Source organism: Brienomyrus brachyistius, chromosome 17 (genome assembly GCF_023856365.1).
Source record: "Brienomyrus brachyistius isolate T26 chromosome 17, BBRACH_0.4, whole genome shotgun sequence".
Taxonomy (NCBI): Eukaryota; Metazoa; Chordata; class Actinopteri; order Osteoglossiformes; family Mormyridae; genus Brienomyrus; species Brienomyrus brachyistius.
Genome location: NC_064549.1, coordinates 15,599,625 through 15,621,326, shown reverse-complemented (window position 1 = coordinate 15,621,326; position 21,702 = coordinate 15,599,625). Strand labels below are relative to the sequence as shown.

Genomic DNA, 21,702 nt, shown 5'->3' with positions numbered 1-21,702 from the left:
AAATCCTGATTGTATTTTAATATATGTCCATGACAAGTTACATACGGTGTGTGGCTCAGTAGGGTAGTGTGCTACTAAACAGGTTGCTCGTGCAGATCCTGTGCTTCGTGCAGGTATTTCTCCATTGGGCCCTTGAGCAGACCCCCCCAATGGCTCCAGGCCCCCCGCAATGGCTCCAGGGCCTGGCTCACCCTGCATTGGATAAAAGCATCTGCTTAATAATCATAAATATAGGTACCAAGCCCATACTGTGGGGCACTTTCTGCAGCTAATTTAGAGACATTACGGAAATGCTCTCTTCCCCCGGGTTCGCTTATTTAGAGGTTAACTATCAGTTCCTTTTATTGTAATTAATGAATTTTCAGGTCCCTTGATTGAGCCCGGCACTGATTCCACTCTCTTACTGTGTCTGATTCTCTTGCAGTGCCTTTCAGCTTCAGCACCGCAGCCCTGCAGGAAGACAGCTCTCAGGTGAGAAACTCCTTCAGTGCTTATCTCTAAGCATGTTACCAGAGAGACAGAAAGCTGATATTTGCTTGCTCCCATGATTTGAGATGAATCTCCTCAGCAATGTGAATTACAGCTTGTGTGCAGATTAGAGGGATTCTGTAGCTCACTACCTTGACCGTGGTTGTCGCCGTTTGTGGTTTTGTTGGTCTCTGCCTGTTAAAATATAATCAGATCTTCTGCGAATACTGTCACTGTTAACTTTCAATGTATTTTTCTCATTGGCTATTAGCAAACTGGTAGAAAAGTGTAAGGGATTTTCACAGTTATATGCTTCTTTATTTTCAGGTGATGCAAGGGGGAAAAAAACGCATTTTAGTCGTGTCTGATGCACTGAAGCATAATGTTTTCACTTCAAAGTGCTCGGCCTCGACAGAACCTCTTCTCTCCCCCCCCCCCACTCGTGTTCCCAGGCCCGAGAAGCATTTTCATCAGCCTCCGTAGTATGAGATTAATGCTCGACCTTCCCAACCTTTGCAAGCCGAGCCCTCTGGCAACCCAGACGTGTGAAGAGTGCTTCTGCAGTTGTTCTGCCACATTAATGGTTTTCTAAAAGCAGCAGCTTAGCCGGTGTCCTTCGGGGGAGCTCTCCTTCCCGTTCGTAAATCTGTACGCCGTGATTCACTTCCAGCTGCTGACCGCAAACAGGCCCACGTAAATGAGGGAACCTTCATAGGCGCTCTAGTCAGACCTGGTGCTTTTCAAATCAGTTGGCAGGAAACGGAGAAAAGGCTGCATGACCTGTTTGGCCAGAATGTAGTGAGAAAATGCTGCTTGTCCCACTGGCAGAGAGAGAATGCATCCACAGGGGAACTGGGCACTGCTTCTGCCAATGGGAAGCCACTTTTAATGCCGAAATGCCTTTTCTTTTGCTTTGAGGTTAATTACCTCTAACGAGCTGCTGTGTCTTGTGCTTGGCATGGCTGCAAAACTGAGAGCCCACAGTAACGCAGGGCAAAGATGGTAAAACACAAAGGTCCCGTGTGGCTGCTGTATGTTGGTGCTATAGGTAGTAGAGGCTGTGCTTAGCTATGCGGCGGTTCTTGCATAACTGAATATTTTCTCTGACTAAAATCTACCTGGTAATGATATCAGCATAAAATGCTTTTCTCATAGCTCCAGGGAGGCCAGGAGATGAAATGTCATTAGAAGAGAAATTGGGACAAAGTATCTGTAGCCGGGCTTTTCAGAAAACCTTTCCTTCAGTCTTTTTTTTTTCTAGCTTCGAGCTGCCTTCCTCCACCTCTCCTGCCCTGTGTTGAGCAATGTGAGAGGCGCACCTCCACGGCAGATCAACCCCCCCCCCCCGTGCTATTACAAGCCCGCTAAGATAATGGGAGTGGACGAAATTTCCATTTTATAAGGATTAGGAATATTTTCAATAAAAATGAGCCTGCCGAGTGGTCAGTTCTTAGTGGAAATTCCAGCTGTATCAAATAATGTCGCACAGTTGTGTATATTTGATAAAACCAAAGTATATGGGAAATACCTATGACCACCCTGCTTTCTCTCCCCCCCCCCCCCTACTTTTTTTTTTTTTTTTGGATAAGATTGGAATTTCACCATCCAGGCATCCGAGACATAGGCCCTGTGGTAGCAGAGTAAATTTGGAGATCGGGATATTAGGCTCGCTTCACATGACAAGACCCTGAAGGCCCAGAGCAGCTAGTGAGTGCTGCCCAGTAGGGGGCGACGGAAACTGGGTTTGGGAGCAGTGGCAGTGTGAAGACACACACAGGCTCTCACCTAAACTGCAGCCTTCCAGCCTGAAACAGCAGCGAATAGGGAGCAGACAAGGGTGTTTTTCTTCCTTTGTCAAAGGAAGAAACGCTAGGCAATCTTCCCTATATCTACCTGTACATTCTTTGCGGCATCCTTTAAACTTGCAAGAGAGGACTGGTCATGTTCATGTCCGCGAAGTTCATGTTTTATTCGCTGCCACGTTTGTTTCAGCCTTCTGGGAAAGCCGGAGCCCTTTGGAGCTGGTGTTTTATTTTTTGTCAGGTACGATGGGGCGCTAGCTAAAGCCACCTGTCTGTTGGCATCCTGCTTGGTCTGGGCTTTGTCTGTACGCACAGTTGACAGTCAGATTGAGAATATTTGCAAACTCAGAGAGATCCTTGAGCTTTGCGACAAAAGCAGAGCAGCAAGTTCCAAAATCACCAGATGCTTGTTTGTGTAGTACCTTCCAAAATAGCTACATTAGCCTCCAGCTAGGTTTTTATTAATTCATTTTTTTGCAAAGGCCAAATTGTTGGAGGACAGTGTGGTGGCTTACCATCGCTGTACTCAATTTCTGCTGCGGCCCACTGCTGTGTGGGTAGGGTCTACTGCCCACTGGCGTAGGAGTCCTCCCTCAGTCGATAGATGTGCCCTCAGTCTGATTTGGTCATATGTCCTTAGTGTGTGAATGTATATCTATGATAGGTTGGTGTCGCTTCACTTCTCCAATTGTACTCATTAATTACAGAGACTGCTGGGAATGGGCGGAAGGTCCTTGATTTGGCAGATATGTAGGAATGTGCTGCTTTCAGTGGGTGTGGCTTTTCTGGATGTCTGACAGCTGTCCCGCACACTCCTCTGGCTCTTAAATTATAAATAGACAGACTGCTTGGGCTTTGCTTTTGGCCAGTGAAGTTTGCATAACTACACGACTTGTTCCAAGATGGGTTTGATGGGAGGATGTGAAGAATGTTGTATTGTAGAGTAAGACGCGTCGTATGTTTATGAATTCGGGCTCTGCCCGTCTCTCATCTGCCCGCTGGCACCTTCAAAAGGCACCGGATCTGCATTCATGCCTGGTGTGGTGTGTTCGCCCAGGCTTCAAAGACACGAGTTGCCGAGGTTTGTTCAGAGAAATCATCTGCCATGCTGCCCTTTATTCCACGTCTCGCCGCCACTCCCAGTGGATGCTTAGGTGCCCCCCCCCCACTGAACCACTCATAATTTTTTTTGAAAAATGCCACTTTCTCACTGTCTGGTTCTCACAACTGTTGTTAATTCACTTGTTCTACAATGAACTTAACTTTCTGTGTGTCTGTATTATGTAAGGGACCCTACAGTTTCTGCTGTAAGAGCTGAGATACCATTTCTCCTCAGTTGTATGTGTTTGGACCATTCAAGGAATCCAGAGCACCCCACAGATCACCGCGCTGCCCAGCAGCTGTTTAGTATTAACATCGTTCTTATTAGCAGCCGGGAACAGCCTGCTGTTTTTTGGCAGATCCAGGACACTCCGGAGGGATTTTGTCTCTCACTTGGCTTGTGAATTCCCTGGAAACCCCTGGGAGGACCACCAGTTCTTAGCTGGGGAAGATGGACAGTCTGGGCAGGCCCATTCAACTGGTCACCATCACTGCTCTTGGAAAGTTGGATGGATGGATAAAAATTATTATTTTTTTTTTTTTTAGCTGGATGCTTATTTAGTGACTGGAAAGGCATGTAATTATTATCCAGTTAATTGGGGGTAATGACTTGTTTTTGACCTGCATTTAAGCATAAAATTTTAGCTAATTTCCCTGTAAGTGTTTCTTTTTTGGCCCCTACGTGCCATGCTTGCAGATCAGTCTGTGTGGATGCATTCTCTGCAGGTGGTATTTAGATTTTCTGTGCAGCATCGTTCCTGGTTCGCGTTTAGAGATGGACCACTCCACATCACCTCGATGTGGCTCTAGAGTGATGCATCCCTCACCCTTTTTATCCCAGCTCGAAGCGTGTAGCAGCGCACAATGTCTCACTGGGGACACAATCAATGGCCTTAGTAGGAAACATGCATGCTGACACTGCACCTTACCCAGTGTCTTAATGGGTCCCCATTCTCATCCATTGTCTCTGGTGTCAACTGCGGGTGACAAAATCAGCCATTTACTCATTTGCATATAATCCATACACACTATAATTTAAGCAGCATTTAGAGTGCCAAAGCAATGTAATCAATGCTTGTGTTCATTGACTGGAAAAAGTTTTGGGTTACTCCAACATTGATTCGTTACCCCCACATTGATTTAAATCTCTCTCTTGTCGCAGTAAGATGCAGAAATCAGAATCAGACTTATGATGCATGTTCATGCATAGACACGTTCACACGCAGGGAATTTTATGTCTTGGTGTCAATGTCTGTCATACACACAATAGATTCATACGCAGTTGTTAAGACAATGTTGATGTACAATGCAGCTGATATATACTGTACAATTGTTTGACTGGTGCAGATTAAGTGAGTGTCAATGTCCTTTTTATTTGGCGTTGAAGTCTGAGTGAACTGTTGCTGTCAGCATGGCCCAGTAAACGTGCCGGTGTAGTCAAAATTGCTTCTCTCAGCAATACATTTATGAATTTTAAACGTGTGGAAATTGGGGGGATTAAAGGGTCCTGCTGTGCCACTGGGCCCCCGAGGCAGCTTGTCACCTTGGTGGAAATGCGTGACTCAGTTAGTGTGCTTCAAGCCTGAGCCGCCTCTGTGCTTCTGACTTTACTCTAGGGGTCAGGTGTTTACAACTGAAGCTGGGTGTGTAATCGCAACATGCAGCACGGTTTGTTATTGCGGTATATCTGTGGAGCTTAAACTGACTGCCTGTGCTCCCCACCTCCCTGAGGTCTCTTCAGCCTGTCCCTTATACCAACCTGAGGAAGCCGTTCCACTCAGAACTCAGATGAACAATGACAGGCACACAAACAGGCGAACAGGTGGAACGCTGTCTGACCTCATGGGTCGTTATTCGTGCATGTTGTCCAATGGAAATGTCTGCTCTCCAGATCTTGCATCTAATTTTCCATCCTTGTTGAATTACATTGACCAGCAGTCATTTTTTCCCCTCTTGCCCAAAGTATGCTAGTATGACATGGCTCATCAAACTGCCTGTGCCCACAGTGATTGTCATTTTGTGATGATGTGCGATTTTAATGAATTATGAATTAATGGAGTGAATTAAACTGCTCAGTGGAAATCTTCTTACAGAATGACAAGTGCTTTACCGAGGGGGCACCTTTTAAGCTATTTTCCTCGTTTAAGCTTCAGGATGACTGTTCTAAAAAAAAAAAAAAAAACAAATCATTTGCTTTACTGTCTAGCAACAGTTTGATGGCTTCTCTGTTAAAACTATTGCTGTCTTTGTCAATCCCATGCCGAATTGTGCAGTAGAGTTAGCACTGAGTGGGGTCGAGGGGTTCTTGTGACTGGGGACATTTTTGTAGCTCTCTGAGATGCTTGACGTGCATTTTCTCAAACTCATTAAATGAATGGTTCTGATGCGGTCTTCAGAAATTGTCAAGTATTTCCATAAAATATTTATTTCCCCTCCTGCAGCCTCTGTGTACGTCAGTTTTGACATACAGAAAGTCTGGGGAATCTGTGTAGAGTACAGTTTTATACTTGTAACATCTCCTTCCTTTTTCAGATCCAGGACGCAGATCGAGGCTCCCAGGAGAGGCGAATCCGTGAGTCTGTGTACATACATCATTCATCTCTCTGCTTGTGTTCTGTTTGTTCATCCCACCGCATATTCTCCAAGTGTTCTCCATAGCCAGGAGTATAATTTAACTGGCGATCAAGTGCATAAATTTAATGAGCTGCCGTTATCTTTATTAAAACTAATTGAGTTTTGAAGAAATTTTGCAGGGTTGTAATGACTTATTTCTCCCCCATGGTGATTTTGCTGGCATAGCTATGAGTTTGTGTTCTTATAGCTTGTCTGCGTAAGAACAAACATCCCGCAAACATAACTGTCCGTTATGGGAGCTCTATGTCATTTTATTACCTTGAGAAAAGTGTTTCATGAGACCGGTGTAAGAGTCGCATTTGCCATTTTGTGTTGCTTAAACATTCAGGCTTCATGTGTTTAGGCTCGTGAGTGAGTCTGTGAGGCCTGTGTTTGTTGTGATGAGGCCCTCGGCCATGCGCTTGCATTGGCACACGCCTTCCAGCAGGGGCACCCAGCCATCTGCATGCATTGGTGCATGTGGTCCCGCTTCAGCCCCCCTGGTTTATTCCCCAGGCACTCTCCTGTCACACACGCCGTCCCGTCGCTCGCTGCGGTCTTGTTACTTCTGTAGACACGGATGCCTTTGGTGCTGCAGTTCCGAACGAGTGCGATCCAGCATGACGTCTGTTCGCGCAAGGATCGCGCCACTTTACCGCTCGCCCCGCCACGCTCCACCGGCTCCATCAACGGGGCTGTGACCTCAGTCGGCGAGAGAAGAACAGCCAGCTTAAAAATGCTTTGAATAAGTCATCTTGCACACCGACTCAAGTTCTTTTGAAATGTTCTTTCTGGATGGAAAATTGTCCTTTTGTATTGTAACCGAAATGCCTTCATGTCAAACACCATTGGAGACCTAAAACCCCGTAGAAAATATGGGAGAAAATATTAGTTTGAAAGCGACCTGGTGAACCTGAGCCCCACTGTGGCTGTACCTCTTCAGAGTAAAATGTTCCAAGAAGGATAAGGATGAAATCTATTTTCTGTTCATCAGCATACGACAAAATCAATTTACTCTGGGTTATCTGGATCTAGTTTCAGCCCCTCTGCTCAAGAGTAGATTTCATCGTTATGGTTCCCTGCCAACGAAGCAACCATTCACAATCGCAGTTAGCCAGAGAGGGAGGGAGGAAGTGTGGGCTGACGCCACCTCACGCCTGGGCGTGGGCCGCTAACCACGGAAGAGTTGTCGCCTAAGCTTGTAAGCTTCGCCGTTATCCTCTCAGCTGGGTTGCCACAGAAACAAAAGCTGAAGGAGCATCGTGCTTCAGCGCACGCTAGTCCTGCCTGCGACTGTCCCTGCAGAGAAGCCCAGAGACTCAGATGTTTGGTCTATTGAAAAATCCTAACTGGGCCACAGTGCTCCTGTATACATTGTGGGAGCAAGTAGCCGGAGTTCTGCTTTTCTCGCAGGCAAAACCTTTTGGAAATGTAGCTCCGATTCCAACAAAGCTTGAAGATTTCTATGGGTGGTGGGGGGCGGGGGAGGGCTTTAGTGAAAGTTAAGGCTTGCCAGTTATGTTTTGAAGTGTAAATTAAATTGTCAGGTGGGTAAAAAAGTGAGCAGGTGTTATAATATTTAGAAGAAAAGCAACAATATACAGTATTTTTCTTAAATCTGTTGTATGATGCGTACGTTAAGGCAAAACTCACCCCTTACTCCTGTGGGGCACAGAGATTTTAAATATTTTATGAAATGTACATTTCCTATTTTCTAAACCAACTCGGAGCTGTTGTATTATGGGTATAATGCCTTGAAGGGGGATTCTGGTAGTCTGGAGCCAATCCCATGAAGCCCTGGGTGTGTAAGGCGAGATACCAACAGTTCAACTTGGAATGCAAAAGCAAGGACACGCTCTGGGGTCGTGTGGAGGAGATGCTATCTGTCAGACTGCCTTCCAGCCTCGTGAAGCTAATGTATGCGGAGCATCTGTTTGGAAAACACCGGAGGGGGGGGGGTGCTATTAGGAAATTAATGTATAGGCAAACAAACTGCCTACAACCAAGGCACTTCTTATTTTTTATCTTCTCAGTACCTGCGGGGGAAAGGCGTGTTATTGTGAGGAGTCCCTGCTTCAGTATTTGTTTGCATCCTTGTGAATTTCGTTTTAATGCTGGTGGACAGGTTTTTGTTTTAATCATTTTTAATTACACATCAACGTTATGCCACTGCGGTGTCGGTTTCCAGTGGCTAGTGGTGGCTCGACAAAACAAGGGTGATAATTTTCAAAGCTTCTTTATTTGTAATGTAAGTGTTTTATAAAAGGCATGGAATGCTGGTCTTTGTGGTCAGTCTCTCGCTGTGGCAGAAAGCCTCCCCATTAGGGAGGTATTGTGAGTGAATATAGATCTGTATTGACAGTGATGTGTCCCATTACCTTAATGATGCATTCTTGAATAACTGGCAACAATGTCCTCTTTCGGTTCTGCAATAGCATGAAACATTTTTGCAGCAGAATGATGCTGCCTGACTGATGTGCGCCTCTTATGAAAGGTGGGGCCACTAAAGACGTCTGTTGTAAGAGACACACACTGTGACAAGTGGAATGTGCTGCTAGTGCCAGGAACAAGCACAGCAACCACAAGAAGTTCTGATGGTGTTTTGTGTTGCCATGGCAGCTTATAATCAGCAGCCACCCCCACCTCCCTCCAATGGCTACAGATAGTCCAATTAAATGAAACCCAGATGGTGGTGATTGGGCTAATTCCTTTATTAGCGGAAAGGCTTCACTGGGAGGATTCAGGACTGGGTAGAAAGCTTTTAGGCAGGGTTTCCCGGGATTTTGCATCATTCATCCATCCATCCATAACTCCCAGAAAGGTATCTGTTTTATCTGTGGCTTTGAGCCTTGAGCTCATTTTAGTTTCCGATGTTGAATAGAGTGAATCCCTTTATTGTTTGGGTAACCTTACACTTTTGCACATCTTTCCTGCCCTTGTGACTGTCCTCTGTCACAGAAAAAAAGTCTAGTGAATGAGCGGCGAGACCAATTTATGGGCCGAGAGCGTGAGGTCCTTAGAAGCTCATTCTGATTTGGAGTACGATGGAGAACAAAGGTGCACTGCTGTCCTAGATTCGTGATCTGGCTGTGGGCCAACCTATTAGAAAGGCCACGAAGGAACCTCCGGGAACGTGCTGACAGAAGCCGTACTGAAGGCCAACAGACGGCGGCTGCTCGCTCCGGTAGGGTTGGGAGGTGTATCGCGATGTACCGTGCATCTTCATTGAGGCTCTGTGCGGGCTCCCTTCAGCGGACTGCCCTGCGTCCGTCCCCGCCTCTGCTCCCCTGCTTCGCGTCCAGTGACTCTGCTGACCTTCCGTTCACCCTTTCAGCCCAGGAACGCCGACATGCTTCTTGAATCCAGGCCATCCTGCTTTCTCAACCCCTAAGTTCTTCACACATGTCTTCCAGAGCTTAGACCTCTCTGATTTTCTGCGAGCGATATTTACCTAAGTCTCGCTAAAGGGCAGCATAACGTTTAAAGTGTATCGACCGGATTGAGCATTTGAGTCTGTTTTTAAAGCTTAATTGGCTCCAGGTCTTGAATTATTGATGGGGTTGGGAGGGGAGTCACCTCTCTTCTGCTATTTATTACCTGTTACTGCCGTTATCTTCTGGGACTGCGGTGACCTGAGGGATCGGCACATGCCGCTCTAAAGGAGACTCTGGGTGGGTTTGAATTTCTCCGGAGGGAGTAGAGATCTTCTCCACATGCTTCCTGTAGAGGTTGGGAAGCATCCGCACTGACCTTTCCAGCTTCCAGCTCCGAAGTTCGCAGAGCTCACAGGAAACGCAGAGCTCACAGAAGCACGGACCAGTCGCCCGTGCAATTAGACGGGTTTATTAATATGAGGGTATGTTTGGCCTGGGGAGTTGAACCGCAGCTGTGGCATGCCGGCTCGCTGTACCGCGGGCAGCGCACCGTGAATACCAATCGCACCGGAGCGCGTCTAATCCGCTTTTGCGATGGAATCTCCCCGAGGGCTGCACAGCTCATTGGCGGATGGTGGTATCGATTCATGCGGGCATGACTCACAGCCTTGCGTGCATGTAAGCTCCGGGAAGATGCTACCTCGCATTGACATGAGGGGTAACGGCTACTCTGGTACCGTCAAGTCCATTTTAGATGGTTTCATGTACTGAGTTCATATTGCCGTGGCTCAGTGGAGTATGGCCAGATTTGTCCCGAGATGGTCAGCATTTAGGACGGCAGTGCTGGATCGGCTTGCTTATGGAAATGGCTTGTTGACATCCTCCCTCAGCCTTGGCCGATTGCTCACCACAAAGCCCTCCGCTGCCCCTGTGAAGGTGTCGTTCATGTGAGCAGACTCATAGCCCAGAGTCCCATCCCTTGCAGTGTTAAATCGCCACTAGTAGTGGGTGTGGGTACCAAGTAAGAGCCGCAGAACTTAGCCAGGTTGGATGGTGTGGAGTGTTTTCTTACTAAGGTCTAGCAAGGGTTGTGACATTGCTGTGCTGTTTGGACTAATATTCTATATTTACATCATAAGAGCTACTCTGTCTCTATGGAGTATGCGTGACCCTTTCGGAGTAAAAGCATGCGAGTTTCTGGATGGCAAGACTGCATTCAGGCATCGTATCGGCTCACTATGCATCTGCCCTTCACTTGCATATGGATTTTTTTAGCGAAAGTATTTCAGAGGATGCTGACAATGCCTGCAAGGTTATCAGACCCAGTGCAGTGACAGCCCATTGTGCATTCAGGGCTATAGGACAGCTTTTTCAAAACTGAAAGTGATATCACTATAAACTAATGAAATTTCTCCAAGGACATTTTTTAATATATATTCAAAATGCAAAAAACCAAGCAAGAAAAAATCTTGGGTTCTGGTATCTCTCTTCTTTATTCACTGCGGCCTGCATCTTCCGGTGCTGATTGTTGGTGTCTGCAATTATTTTATCACATGAGGTATTTAACCTCGGTCGCTCTGGTAAATATCTTACCATGGAGACACTTCTCATGTAGACTGGAGCGTGAAATTGTAACCTGCATAAAATTGCTTATGATCAAAACATCTGCTGGGTAAATGAATAATGCGGCAATTAGAACGAGATCAGTTCGAGATGTAAAGCAGGGAGAGCAGCTGTTAGTGATGTTTTGGTCAGGCGGACGTCCTTAAGAGTGACGTGGGCGGTGTGTGTGGCAGATTTGATTCTCCTGCTTCCCTTGTGGTGAGCGAGCTTCGGCAGCATACCTACCTGCCAGGTTGTCTGTTTTTGTCCTGTGGCATTCTGGCTTTAATAACACTATAGGAAGCCACCCATGTACACCTGTGAAATTATAGATTTTAAGGGAAAAAAATGCCATTGATACAGCAGCCACTACGCCTCTGCGACTCTGTTTTTCTCCCAGCTCCCCCTGGAGAGACGTATCACAGATTAATTTGTGGTTTTGTTGGCAGGTGTGACCCCATGTTTAATATAACAAAGGCTCATGCTGTGAGTGACAGCTGCTTTGATTATTGCCTGTACGAGTGTTTGGCTCTCTTTCAAAGGCGCTTAGATGAATTGTGTACACAGATCTTAGATGCCACTGTTGATATGCATCAATTGATTTTATAATGTATTGATTTTGAAACTGATAGGTTAGTCCATGATTTCATTAAAATGCCTTAATATAGATACCGGTAGGTAATTGCTTAGTGGAGCAAGACTAAGTGGCTGGATGTGGAAGGAGTTCATTTGGTAAGACCTGTAGTGAGCTGGGACCAGTATTTCCTTTTACCTCAGTATAAGGATTTCTAGACTAGAGTCCAGCCCCTGTGGAATGCAGTGTCCAGGACATATTGATAAGCTAACATGACGGACACACCAGCTATATAACCAGTGGGCATTCTGACACAATAAATCATCCTCCAACCAGAGTGTCCAGCATCAGGGGGCTCATTGTCTCTGTCTCTCTCTCTCTCTCTCTCTCTCTCTCTCTCTCTCTCTCTCTCTCTCTCTCTCTCTCTCTCTCTCTCAAAAAAAATAATAAATCTGCTGTGATTTAAATTCGTGGCCAAGGGTCCTCGCAGGAAGTGCGATGAAATCCTCTTCTGTTTGTCATTGAGAAATGCCCGGGGCGTATCTGGCCGTGAACGTACCATCCCTAATCGCTGCTGTGTTCCCCAATTGATTTATCGATTGCTTGCTCCAAGACTGGGGGGCAGGGGGGAACTGGCTGCAGAACTCTGGCAAGACCATCATCGAGGGGACGAGCAAGGGGGCGCCCCACACTGGACAATACCTCATTGCCACCAACACCTTTTGCTGTCTGATTAATGGGAGCCAATTAATTTGGGGGGGGGGGGGGGGGGGGCTGGCTGGTGGTCTTGCTTTTAATGCGACTTCCTTCCAGCACTGGGTGCGGATTGCATGCATAACTGGGGACGGTCACTGGGCCTCCCCGGCACGCCCGTCTGCCTGCAAATTCCGCTTTCTCCTCCTCATTTGGGGTGACATGGGGGCCTGAGGCAGCTTGGGGGGGCGGAGGTGTGTTGACTCACTGTTCCATTTTTATTGTATTTTATTAAATATAGTCATTTAGTTCCAATTTCAGCTTATTTTTAATTACATGCAAATATGCAGCTTCACTATGGAGGACCTGCTGCTGATTGTTTACGCTCGGTGTGAGAGAAGTGAACTCGCGTGGTTTTTTTTCCTCATTTTTTCACTCTTGCAGCGTTTTGAACTTCAGCATTCCCGCTTATTGCCTCTCGCTGTCAAAAAACTCCACGACTGCTGGAAAGTGAATCGAGCTTATGGGGTTTTAATGAGAGGGTTTAATTACCTCGAGCAGTGTGACGGACCATTCCAAATGGCTATGTGCTTTTGGAAACCTCCTTCAGTTCCTAGCCGTGAGATGATCTGTCGCATATCATGGAGATGTCACGGCAAGTGCTAATCGCCCCTAAGTTCTGTATGCTTCGTTACGCTGCTTTATGTGGTTAACTGTTGAGATGTTATCCTGGAATTCATCCATCGGTTCTTGGAGACTGCAATAATAACAGTGTGAAAGCAGTTCCACAAACTGGATGAAATATATTTTTTGTGGCAGTGGTTTTGTGGTTCATTATTCTATGGTTCAGTACAGGGGTCTGAGCATGGAAACGCTTCTTAACTGCTGTGCCCCCTACTGCCTATCAGACTGCAGTGCAAAGTGTGAATTAGTCCCTCTCCCTGGGTAGGACAGTCCTAGGCCAGCAGCCCCCCTGGGCTGACAGTAATGAGGGTTAACCTTGCAGTAAGAAGACAAGGGGCCTCAGGCACAGTCCTGGTGTTGAAACAATTATGGAGCCATTGTGCCGAGCTGCCAGTCATGCACACTCTCCTGGTGCACACTTTTGACATTTACACCTCCTAGTGGATAGTCGTGAAACCAGCACACTGGTATTCTGCACAGATTAATAAAAAATCGTGCACCTTAACTCTTCTGTGCTTTTCAAATTAAAAACCTTTTCAAGGAATTCCCCCACTCCCCCACCCCCATTTGTATTGAATTGTTTCTCTATTCTGTTTGTTGATGCATCTATCGAGGTCAGATGCATGCTTTCATTCTGCCTCGGGCTTCTTGTCAGAGACTGGAATGCGATCTGAAGTGTGATGCCTTAGTGTGTCAGATCTAAATTGTGCTCGTCCTTCCAGTAATTGAGGTTGATAATGTGCTCCTCCGTACTGTGTTTCAGGCTCGCAGGAAGTGGTGTTTGTCATTCTGAGCCAGCGGAACTCATTCCACGTGGAGCGGGCTCACAAACGCAAGGCCAGTCTCGTTCAGCAGGCAGAGAACATCAGACAGGTATGCTATCCCCTGCGGGTCTCATCAGCGTTCAGACCACATCTTCTGTGAATTTCTCTAAAGTATCAGGACCATTTATTAATGCAAGCCGCCCCAGGTGCCAGAGAGAGCCACTGCAATGATCTATAGTAGATTTCCAAAATGCCGCACAGAAGCAGCTTGTCACACAATCTCCCACATCTCAGGACTGCCTAAAGACTTATCCTAGGCTCAGTTTGCCTTTTCTCATTGTAAGAACAGCTACAAGAACCAGACAGAAGCACCTGTCCGCAGTCATCAGTGTCTGGTCTGAACAGCTGGTTCCATCATCAATCTGTGCTGTAATGTCTCAGAACATCAGAAGGATGTTTTCTGTTTATTACCAATGAGATTTTCCTGATTCTGCAGCAGTTTTCTCGAGTGCGATGCAGGAGGAAGCATGCTGAGCGCACAAAGGCCATTAAACAGTATTACTCATATTACTGCCTTTATTTTGTCTGAAGGCTGTTCCAGCCAGTACTGACCTTTTTTTTTTTTTTTTTTTTTTTTGAATGGGTCTAATTGCTATTGAAGAAAAGTACCGAAATATTTGGCCATGTCGTGTCTTAGTGTAATGGAAGTCAGCAAGGAGTTGTAGAGAAACAGGCTAACATTTTTTTTTTATATTGTGAACAGTATTAAGTGGTTTAAAAATAAATTATTGTCATTTAATCACTTTAAATGATGCCATTTACATACATCACCACTAGATGCCACTATTGAACTAACTGTATCCAAGCTATTCTTGTTTAGGAAAATTAAATATTTTTTAGCATTCCATGTGACCAAATAACAGGGTCCAGTTTTTTGGTATGTATTTGTATCCATATATAATATTTTGTGGAAATCTATATTTACAGAATATTGTAGATTCCAACTTAACATTATTACCAATGCTAACATTTTTATCCATGCTGGAAGTTTGCATGTAATTCTACATATACATTATACATTTAGCATAAATTGATGAAACATTAAAGTTACAACAGCTCTTGCAGTCCTGTAATTATAATGACTAGGTAATAAAACCAGAATTCTTTCATTTGTTCCTTCAGGAACATTTATACTCAAATCATTGTTAGAATTCTTGCATTTGCAATACATGACACTGTAATTTTCTTCTATTTGGGGTCTGAACCATTTCCCCTTAAACAGAAGTTGCATTAATGTGCGTGTGCTAAAGTGAGTTTTTGTTCACAGGGCAGTCAGCTAAGGGAGTGAGAGTGTTTTTTAATTTAAAAATAAACACCCTTGACTTGCACAAAATGTGAAGAGTTGCTGATATGAACCATATCAGTGGTGTCACCTGGCAGAGAGGAGTGAGTCATGAAGGTGGATGTTGAGCGAGGAGACTGCAGTGCTTCAAGCCTCCAGCTGGGGTTGGGGGGGGGTGCCTCTCTGTAGGTGTTCTCCTTTGCACATTGTTGGATGTGAGGTTGAGGTCAGTCATGTTGGGACAGACGTTAATATGCATTAGGTGCATAGCGTATTTTCCGGTTTTAGCAGTGTGATATGCTGTTTTTGCCTCTGTATTGGGGACTCGCCGGCCAGCCAGTGTTTTTGTCAACAACAGAAGTGTGATAAACCCAGGATTTTGTGATGAACCCTTCAGTGTTGGCTTACTTTTATGTCTCCTTGAGCATTTATTAAAAAGAGTGATGACATTTGTCCATCTTCCTCTCTCTATATATTCATGAACATCTGAGCACTTTTCACTGCTAATACTGTTTAATGCCGATTTAAAGCATTTGGTGTTTGGGGTAAACTGGGCCCGTGAGACCTGCGTTTGTATTATGTGTTGATATGTGTATTATGCTTCAGTGAAGAAGAAAGTAAATGACTTGTTGCCATAATAATTGTAGTAAAAACGGCACATAAAGACTTGGACTTGTGTGTTGAGAGACTCCCAGATCACTCTCATAAATGAGTAATTCCTGCATACATTCTGGAAAGACCTCTACAGTGAGCTGTGTGATTGAGGGAGGCAGTGCCGTGTTGAGCTTGGAGATGATCAGCTCTGGAACTGACCTGTTCCTTTTCCATAACCCCAGATGTAATGTAGTGCTTTTTTATTTATTTTTTTACACTGATGATAGTTACAGTGTGGTGTGTCTTGGGTGAGTCAGTTTTTTGTGACTCATCGTTAGAGGCTGGCAGGTCCTGAGGGTATAGCAGGTACCCTGTTACGCCCAGTGCTCAAAATAAGTGACTCCCTACACATCCCTTCCGGCACGGTGCAGCATCACTAGTCAGGAGCAGGTGAGCTGTCTCTGAGCTCTGCGTACAGGACAAGAGCTGCTAAGCCACCATTACACTCGTAGGGGGAACGAGGTGGGCGTCTCTCACCGACCTGCTGGGCCACTTGCAGGTTGCCAACTGGACAGCAAGCAGAGAAGCAGATTTTATTTATTTTTTATTTTGCCCTACTGTGTGTGAGCTGTACAACGTACAGACAAAGCACTGGATATGAGGAGGACAGGTGCGAGGAGGCGTTGTGGACGGCCGAGTCTGGAACACAAGTAGAAACATCCAAACTGACAATGTGACACAACAAACTTCCTGTACCTTTACGCTTCCTCCTCTTTGTGGCAGAGAGGAAATGATGCCTGTTAGCAGCACTGTTTACTGCAGGCGAGTATCAGTGATTAAAGACGCGGATGCTCACATACTGGCTCGGGAAAGGGGTCTCTGGATTGTTTTTGGAAAAATTAAAATGACTTTGAACGCGTGTGGTAGGTAAATTGCAAAACAAGGCTAATATTTTCTACACGATGCCTGATTAGCAGCAGCACTTGCTAATTTGTGTTCCATTCTTTTACAGAGCATGAAACTTTTAATATTAAAGCCCACTTCAAGAAACCACAAAGCCCAATTTTCTTTGGGCTTTTACATAATTGTTTCATTTGAAAGCAGACCGACTGTTAATTATCAGAGTGAATCCCACAGATGTTTAGGAAATAGCAAAATCAAGATATTTTCAGCATATTGAAGTGCAATTAAGAAGAACTGTGGAGCTTGGAATAAGACTGTGGAATTTGCTCTGAATTATGTTCAGGGTCTGGGCGTGCTGCAGACCCATTCAGCTCTCTCTGCCATATCTGTTTCATTGTCCTCTTGAACATTGCTGCTTGCAACATGGGACACAGCCAGTTTTAAAAAAAACAAAGCTAAGCCACAGAATGTAACATTTTATGAATTTCAACTTGAATAAAATTCCGGGGGTGACCCTGAGATGCAGGACACTCATTCATCTTCGGAGCCGTATTTTTCATCTGTGTTGACAAATTTGGTGTGTTTTTTTTTTGTTAACGTTTGAGGTTGCATCAAACCATGTAATGTAAACAACATTTGTTGCTGTAGGAGCTGCATTGAGATACTTCAGGCCTGCATTAGTAAACACAATGGATGTAGAAATGCCTCTTTCTGGTTTTATTATTATTTAATTCGAACCATGATTCTGGGACAGTGTGTGACTGTAGCTTTCGACTCTTCACTCATGATCAGAAGATGGCCAATTCAAATCCCATGGCATGCAGAGTACTCTTATTAATGGTCGGCCCATATGCAAGGTCCTTAACCTCTAAAAACTGCTCCAGGGCCACTGGCTGACCCCCCCGGGCTGCCTTGCATAGGACAGTAATATGAGAGATGCAAAAAGAATTCCTCTGTACCTGTGCTGCTGCAAATGGCCAGCCGTCTTTTGGCGCTAGTCTGTGGCTGACACGTTGGAAATTACACGCTGTCGAACAGATCGACATTAAAAACCACCTTTTATTGTCCTGCTTTAAACGCTGAAAAATAATGAAAAGACTGAATGATAAATATGAATATTGAGCAGCGAGAGTGGCAGTAATGCCAGAAAACCTGCCCTGAGGCTTAACGCAGAAGCTGGGATGGGGATGACAAGCGCCTCGGGTGTGCAATAGGAGCACCTTTCAAACGTGTGCTGGGAACCAGAAAGCGGCTGAATGACTCATTTATTTTATTTTTAACGACTGTCTTGTGGGGGGTTTATTACATGAAAGGATTTGAGTGTGTCAGTCGTGTTCCTGTCATTCTTTTCTCCTGCGTTCATTTTACATATTTTAATTGGGCTTTAAGAAGTGCTTTTGTCACATGGCTTACAATGTCAACATATACAGTACTTTTGTTTCATTTTTTTAATCTAAATCTTGTAAATTTCATTTGTTGATATAATGTCAGTGGACAGATTATAGCAGGTGATGGTGGGAACAGGGAAACAGAACTATAACAAAACTGGTGAGGCAGTTGGCAAAAGGAAAAGATTCTATTGTCAAACCTTTGTGATCTTCAAAATTGTTATTAATGTTACTGTGCTATACTGATCCACTGCTGTAATTCCTGAGAAGTAGGAGAATGGATTTTTCAGTAACACTTCACTTAAGGCCTTATTTTTAGTAATTTATAAACACATTCATCACAAATAATGCATTCATAAATCATTATAAACATGGCTATAAATATTTATCAAAAAAAGTATAACACATTATAGTCATGTTTTATGCATTGGGACTGTTATGAATGTTTATACAAACCATTATAATGCAATATAACGGTATATGTAATGCATTATAGATGAGTTTCATAAGCCGGTCATAATGCATAATAAACATGGCTATAATGTTATGCCTTTTTATAAATCTTTATAGCCATGTGTATAATGCTTTATGAATGCATTATAACGCATTATCAATTACAAATGATTACATTTCTTTTTTTGGTTTAAATTATGTCTTGCCTCTGGGTTAGCTAGGCAGCCTGACAGCCATGTTTATGTGCTTGCTGGTGACACCGCTAGTCTGTGTAGCTGGTTTAAGCTGCTTGCTGGTGCCTCAGTAACAGCTTTTGATGAATTAGCCCCTGTCTGGGAGCACCTGAGTCGAAAGGGCCTGTATGTCCCAAATTTCAATCCAAAGTGCCGTGGCAGGACGTCCCCTCCGGTATCTTATCTCCATGGCGAATTCAGAGTCTCATTTGACAGTACACTCCCACAGGCCCTTCAGGAGTGCTGATGGGAAATTTCAGCAAAGAGCCACTCCAGGCACTGGAGGAGAATTCACTGCAGCTTTACTCTGACTCCTCATTCTCACTGGCAGCTGACAGGTGAAAAGCTGCCTGCGTTAGGAATTAGTTAAAATTTGTTGATCTGTTTACTGCAGAGCCAAAGCGAGGCTCTGAATATTCCAAGGGAGACGCGATTATGGTACTCAGGCTGTCTAAAGATTCTTTTTGAGCTTTTTTATGACATAAAAATACAGAAAGATGCGTAGAGTTTGACTGCTAGCTAGTAGAGTAGCTAGAGTACTTTGAGGCTTATTGTATCTAAAAATCACTGCAGTGCTTTTGTTGTGACGTATGTGTGACTCTCACAAAGTAAATTTTGCTGTTTTTTTTGCCACCTTAATAAAATTCTATCAAAAACTATATTCATCTCAGAAACCCCGTTCCCTCTCCAATCTGGGCCGGTGTTGTCCTCTATTACTGCAGGCCCTTGCACTGTGGAGAGTGTTTCTATGACGACAGAATCCATTTTTCTGTGCAATACTAAAAAAAAAAATATCTAGAAAACCGTCTGATGAAAGAAACTAATTACATGATTTAGAAACTAAAAGTAACTTTCTAGCAGTTTAATCTTGCTTTAATCTGCCCAGAGAATGTACAATTCGCCACATCTTAATTCTGAGAACAATTATAACTTTGAGACATCCACAGAGGGACAGAAACCCTCTAGTATTAATAATCTTTCCACACCCCTACTGTTCAATCAGAATTTAAAGCGGTTTGCTATAAGCTTGCCAAGAATCTCTTAGAAGTATTTTATTTTTTTAATTTACTTTTGTATCTCAGGTCAAACCATTGTGATCTTTCAAAGATGCATGCTGCCTCTGAGAGAGACTTTATCTCCCACAGAGCAAACCTACTGTGCTGCTGCTGCACAACCTGTCAGATAATGAGGGCGACTGGAGCATCCTTCCCCTGCTGCCTTTGTAAGCACCCCGGCCTTTTTCTCAAACTGCTGTTGGCTTCCATAAAGCAAAGATGCATCTTTTATGAAGTTGCATTCCCCTCCCTAAGGCTCTCTGCTCATTCAACCAGCAATCTGGCTTCACCGTTGTCAATAAAATAACATACTAATCCTGTTTCGTTAAACATTAAACATTTAGTTGTCCAAGTGTTGCTTATCTTCACCGTACCATTGCATATCTTGTCTGTTTCTGCTTTATTGTATGCGATTGTTCCTTGGACTGAGTGTGCCTGAAAAAGTGAACATTCCACTGCAGTTGTTGCACATGATTTGAAATAAATATTTGCAATACCCATTTGTGTATTCATCCATAATACATAATGTTTTTTCCACATATCTACCAGGGATGGCCAAAACTGCATATAATAGTGAACCATCCCTGGACCCCATGTATAATGTGATTTTCGTTTACATACATATGGTAAAGAGAAATTTGCACGTAATTATGGTGTAATAATAAAGTACTCTGTACTCTGCAGTACTGTACTCTCTCGAATGAACAGGATTCTGAAGTTTTTGCCTAATTCTCAAGAGATGCTAGAGCAATGAAATCATGCTGTTTGTACCTCTCAAAGGACAAAGGAACAATGAAAAAACATTGTTACACATTTCACAATGAAACATTGTATCATGTACCTGTACATAACCTGTAGCGGTGGGCTGGCAGATTTGAAAGTTAACTCTTCATTTCTGTAATTTTCCTTTTTCCTTTTTTTTGGACTGCAGTATGCACGATGGTTGGATTAATTGTACATTTTCTAGTGTGTCAGTAGTGTCTTTCACTTACCCTCCTGCCCCTGCCCCCCCACCACAATTTCCCAGCTTTTCTGCATCCTACGGAAGAAACTCCTCCTGGATCGTGTTCCTGGAGGAAGAAACGAACGTGAAGCTGGACAAGCTGCTTGAGATCCTTGGAAAGTACGACGCCAAGAAAGTGAGTTTGCCAGGTTTGTCCTGGAATCTCTTCTCAACTCCCTTGGCTGTCATTTTGCAGAGGACAACGAGTTCATTTATAAAAAAAAAAAAAAATTGTTCATTTTGTGGCTCAGCCTACTAAAATTGGTGTACGTCTCTGAGGCCACTGGAATAAACAGAATCGGTTACTGCATTATCAGTAGACTATCTGTTATCTGCAGTCGACACTGTGTCGTGCCTGTTGTTACTGTACTGCCCTCCCACTGCACAGGTAAAGACAGTGGATATTTAACTTGGATCATCAGGCTACCAGGCAGAATAGTCACATGTATGTGTGCCATTGAGCAAGGCCCTTAACCCCCAGCTCCATGGGCACTGCTGCAGCTGGCTGCCCTTCACTGCCAAACTTGTTCTCACTTACATGTGTGTCTGTGCTATGGAGAGTAAGATGGGGTGGGTGAGAAGAGAATCTCCCCATAGGGGTCAGTAAGAGTCATAGTAATAATATTAATAATAATTCTTTTGCTTTTCTTGTAGTCTGTAAGTTGTACTTGGGGGGGGGGGGGCAGTCTCCAGAATTCCGAATACATGCATACATAAATCTGTAATTTGTGGGATATATGTAATCTAAGCTCTGTTACATATCTGAATATTCCACAGTTAATGTGTTAGAAAATTGCATTGATTTTAAATAGAAGCACCTGATAAGTGATAGTGTTAAGTCAGAAACAGGCTTTAATGACATCTTTAAATATAATGGACTACTCTGAATAAATTTCAAAGTAGAACTTTTCACACTGCAGCTACCTATTTGTATTCTCCCACAGTTTTTAATCTGAATTTGCTGTACTCTGCAAAGTCATCCACACTGAATCTGATTGACCTTTGGGAGAACAGGATGAAAAGATATTTAGTTATTACCTGATGGCCATATACAGA

General features: G+C 44.2%; 1 protein-coding gene across 5 annotated transcripts in view; it reads left to right on the top strand.

Moving 5' to 3' along the window:
• Nucleotides 1-21,702, top strand: part of b3glcta (beta 3-glucosyltransferase a) — a 49,395-nt gene that overhangs the window by 10,765 nt on the left and 16,928 nt on the right. For 3 of the 5 annotated variants that reach the window (XM_048980708.1, XM_048980707.1, XM_048980705.1), the window contains exons 2-6: nucleotides 425-471; nucleotides 5,904-5,943; nucleotides 13,675-13,784; nucleotides 19,734-19,810; nucleotides 20,671-20,782. In XM_048980708.1, the coding sequence (XP_048836665.1) occupies nucleotides 425-471; nucleotides 5,904-5,943; nucleotides 13,675-13,784; nucleotides 19,734-19,810; nucleotides 20,671-20,782 (386 nt within the window). Of the gene's footprint in view, nucleotides 1-424; nucleotides 472-5,903; nucleotides 5,944-13,674; nucleotides 13,785-19,733; nucleotides 19,811-20,670; nucleotides 20,796-21,702 lie in introns of all 5 variants that reach the window. The other 2 variants (XM_048980706.1, XM_048980709.1) reach the window with 2 other exon arrangements.